General features: G+C 47.0%; 2 protein-coding genes across 2 annotated transcripts in view; both read left to right on the forward strand.

Annotated features, from left to right (window-relative positions):
• The window catches only part of LOC105540128 (cytochrome P450 4F12-like), a 20,152-nt gene extending 19,063 nt beyond the window's left edge, over positions 1-1,089 (forward strand). The window contains exons 9-12 of the mRNA XM_011980623.1: positions 4-77; positions 169-233; positions 437-519; positions 912-1,089. Of these exons, the coding sequence (XP_011836013.1) occupies positions 4-77; positions 169-233; positions 437-519; positions 912-1,089 (400 nt within the window). The remainder of the gene's footprint in view (positions 1-3; positions 78-168; positions 234-436; positions 520-911) is intronic.
• LOC105540096 (cytochrome P450 4F12) overlaps positions 1-3,583 on the forward strand; it is a 54,476-nt gene that overhangs the window by 19,503 nt on the left and 31,390 nt on the right. The window lies entirely within an intron of this gene.

The following is a 3,583-nucleotide window of genomic DNA, read 5'->3' on the forward strand; positions in this document are numbered from 1 at the left end:
ACATCCCCCAGCTCCCTTCATCTCCCGACGCTGCACACAGGACACTGTTCTCCCAGATGGCCGAGTCATCCCAAAAGGTGCCCACAGCCTCAGGGGGAGGAGCCTCCCAGGTAGGAAGATGGGCCCTTCAGGGGGTCCTCGTCCTGACTGCCCCCTTCTCTCCCACAGGCATTATCTGCATGATCAATATTATAGGGGTCCATCACAACCCAAACGTGTGGCCAGATCCTGAGGTGCTGCCTTCCTCATTCACCACCACCACCCCCATCCTCTACTTTTTTTTTTTTTTTTGGTGAATTTCAACGTTCCTAGTGGAGGGGGCAGGGTTTTGATGAGGAAAATCCAACATCACCTCACCCCAACACACACACAACTGTCTCTCCAAGGCTGCTGGACCTAGGAGACCCCACCCAGCAAACCTTTGTCTCACCTGCAGGTCTATGACCCCTTCCACTTCGACCCAGAGAACAGCAAGAAGAGGTCACCTCTGGCTTTTATTCCCTTCTCCGCAGGGCCCAGGTAAGAGCGCCCTGTGTCTGAGGCAGGGGTGGGGTGATGGGTGCAGGAGTCGAAAAAGGAGGACGTTGCAGATGGTCCCAGTTCCAGCTCTTCCCTCCATTCCTTCACAGTTTATGGGAAAATGTCCATGGAATGGGGATGAGTAGGTCCTAGAGGGGTCACCGGAGTGCTCAAAATCCCCTTCTCCATCTGCTGGTCTGAGCTGGGAGCTGGAGTCTGGCCCACGCTCTGGGACACGCAAGCCCACATGGGGGTCCCAGGCACACTTAGCCCCTCTCTATATCTCTCAGGCTGAGCTGGGTGTGGTTGGGGGGTCCCGGACCAGGTTCCTGGAGTGATGGGACCCAAATGCGGGTCTTGGGTGCAGTCACAGTCCACTCTCCCGCCTGCAGGAACTGCATCGGGCAGGTGTTTGCCATGGCGGAGATGAAGACAGTCCTGGCGCTGTTGCTGCTGCACTTCCGGTTCCTGCCGGATCACACTGAGCCCCGCCGGAAGCCGGAGCTGACCATGCGCGCCGAGGGCGGGCTTTGGCTGTGGGTGGAGCCCCTGAACACAGGCTTGCAGTGACTCTGTGATCCATCCACCTCTTTTTTTTGCAGATTCTAATGAATAAAACGGTGATGTCACCTCTGCCTGGGCCTCACTGACTGCCTGCAGGGGGCTTTGGGGATTGGGAGGCTTCAGGGTGAGGTCTAACCTCGGTGGGTTGGGCGGGGTGTTGTCCCTGACCCCAGGAACCTGACTGCCTCTTTGGCTGAGCATAGGGCCTCCATGCCTATAGCAGGGTCTCTCAGAGCCCAAGTATGGACTTTATCCTGTGGACAATATGGAGCCATGGGAGGTTTTTGAGCAGGAGAGGGACCAGGATTAAGAACGGGTTTAAGAAGCGAGACCCAGGCTGGGTCAGTGAGAAGCAACCCTAGAGGCAGATCCTTTCTTCTGGTCTGGGAGTGTCCCAAGACCGAAGTCCCTGGCCAGTTCAGAACATAGGGATAGAAGGGTGCAGCTTTTACCCTGGCAGGCTCTCAGGAATTCTGTTTCCTTTCTTGCCAACGTCCCACTCTATGTCTCCCCTTTCCAGTTGATCACTTTTCTGATCCCCTTTTCCTAACTTCAGGCAGCTCCATTTTTTCCCTCTTTTGAGACCTCTGACTCTGCCCAGGCAGGCCGTCCATCAGGTACTACCTGAATCCTCCCCCTACTCTCTTCTGTTATGTGCCAGGCACTCTCACAAGTGTCAGAGGTTGGGCACATCCTCACCCTTTCACCTCTAGATTCCTCCTTCATTCCCATCAGTGACCCATCTTGGGGTCAGGACCTTCCCGTTTGACCCTTGAGATTCAAAGTCAGATGACTGGAAACAAAACACCACCCCAAAGGTATGGGATCTGGAGCCAGACTGTGGTGCTGAAGTCTCACATTTGCTCTGTGACTTGAGCCAGTTAATTCCCCTCTACGTACTTCAGTTTCCTCAAACATATAATGCGGGCAACACTACGTACCTCAAGGTTGTTCTGAGGACAAAGTTTGAGGAACTCAGAACTGTGTCTGGTGCAGATTGGATGCTTAATAAATGTGGCCATTATTACCTCCTCTCCGAGAAAGTCTGGCTAATAAAGCATGTTGCCTTTCAAGATAGTTTTTTTTTCCTACCATGACTTTAAAGACTGTCTTGGAACTCATAGGCAAAAATTCTGATATCTGTGCTCCTTGAATAATCTCTTGCCTTTTAGAGGACTGTGCACTTAGAAGGCAATTTTTTCCAAGACTGGTTGCGGGCACCTGAAAGTTCAAGGTGGTAGGAGAAGAAAAGAAGCTTCAGTTAATGTTTTAAAATGATGTCCTGCTACAAACATTGACCTCCGTTCATAGTCTAAGGAATCCTGCACCACTGCACTCTGCTGACTTGTCAAATCTTCTCTCCAGCTCATATCCCTCCCTTGTTACACTCAGTTGCCTTGTCCTTGATTCTTATCTACAAATACATTATGTTTTCTTGTTTAGTGCCATTGTACTTCCTTTGTACTTTTGTGAAAGATCAGTTGCCTATATTATAGGGTCTATTTTCTGGGATTTATATTCTGGTCCATTGACGTATTTGTCTTTTCTTTTACTAGTACCACAATATCTTGATTACTGTAACTTTACAGTAAGTCTTGAATTTGTACAACTTCAATAAATGATGCACAACTTCAATAAATTTATTGAATCTGCACAACTTCAATAAATGATGGTGAGAGAACTGGATGTGTACATGCAGAAAATGAAACTAGAGTCTTAGCTCTTACCATATTCAAAAATCAAATCAAAATGGATTAAAGACTTAAATGCAAAATCCTGAAACTGTGAATTACTTGAAGAAAACATTGGGGAAATGCTTGAGGAAACTGATACAGGCAATAAGTTTTTTGATAAGAACTCAACAGCATAAGCAACAAAGGTAAAATAGATGGATGGAGTTAAATCAAACTAAAAAGCTTCTTCAGAGCAAAGAAATCAATCAACAAAGTGAAGAGACAACCTACGGAATGAGAACAAAAATTTTCACATTTTCAGTCTGACAGAGGATTAATAGTCAGACCATATGAGGAACTCGAACAACTAAATAGCAAAGGAAGCCCATAAATAATTTAAAGAAAAATAGACAAATGATTTGCATAGCATTCCTCAAAAGAAGACATACCAATAGGTATATGAAGAGTTGTTCAACATTACTAACCATCTGAGAAATGTAAATTAAAAGCACAGTGAGATAACACCTCATCCCCGTTGAAATGGGGATTAGAGAAAAGACAGTTTATTTATTTTATTTTTCCTGAGATGGTGGATTGGATGTATTGTTAGCATGCTTCTCCCACTTGGAAAAACAAATTCGTGTGTAAAGATTCACACAGTGAAGTTTTTTCCAAGAAGTGACACAGGAACTTCATAGGAAAACTGAAAGAAATCACGCTTTGAAAGAAGCATCAGGCTGCAGCCTACATCACGAGCCAGGTGGACAACTGTAAGTCCTCAGAGTGTGAGAGAGGGATAAAGTGCCTCCAGGATATACAGTCCCACC

This window comes from Mandrillus leucophaeus, unplaced genomic scaffold (assembly GCF_000951045.1).
Source record: "Mandrillus leucophaeus isolate KB7577 unplaced genomic scaffold, Mleu.le_1.0 Scaffold215, whole genome shotgun sequence".
NCBI classification, from domain to species: domain Eukaryota; kingdom Metazoa; phylum Chordata; class Mammalia; order Primates; family Cercopithecidae; genus Mandrillus; species Mandrillus leucophaeus.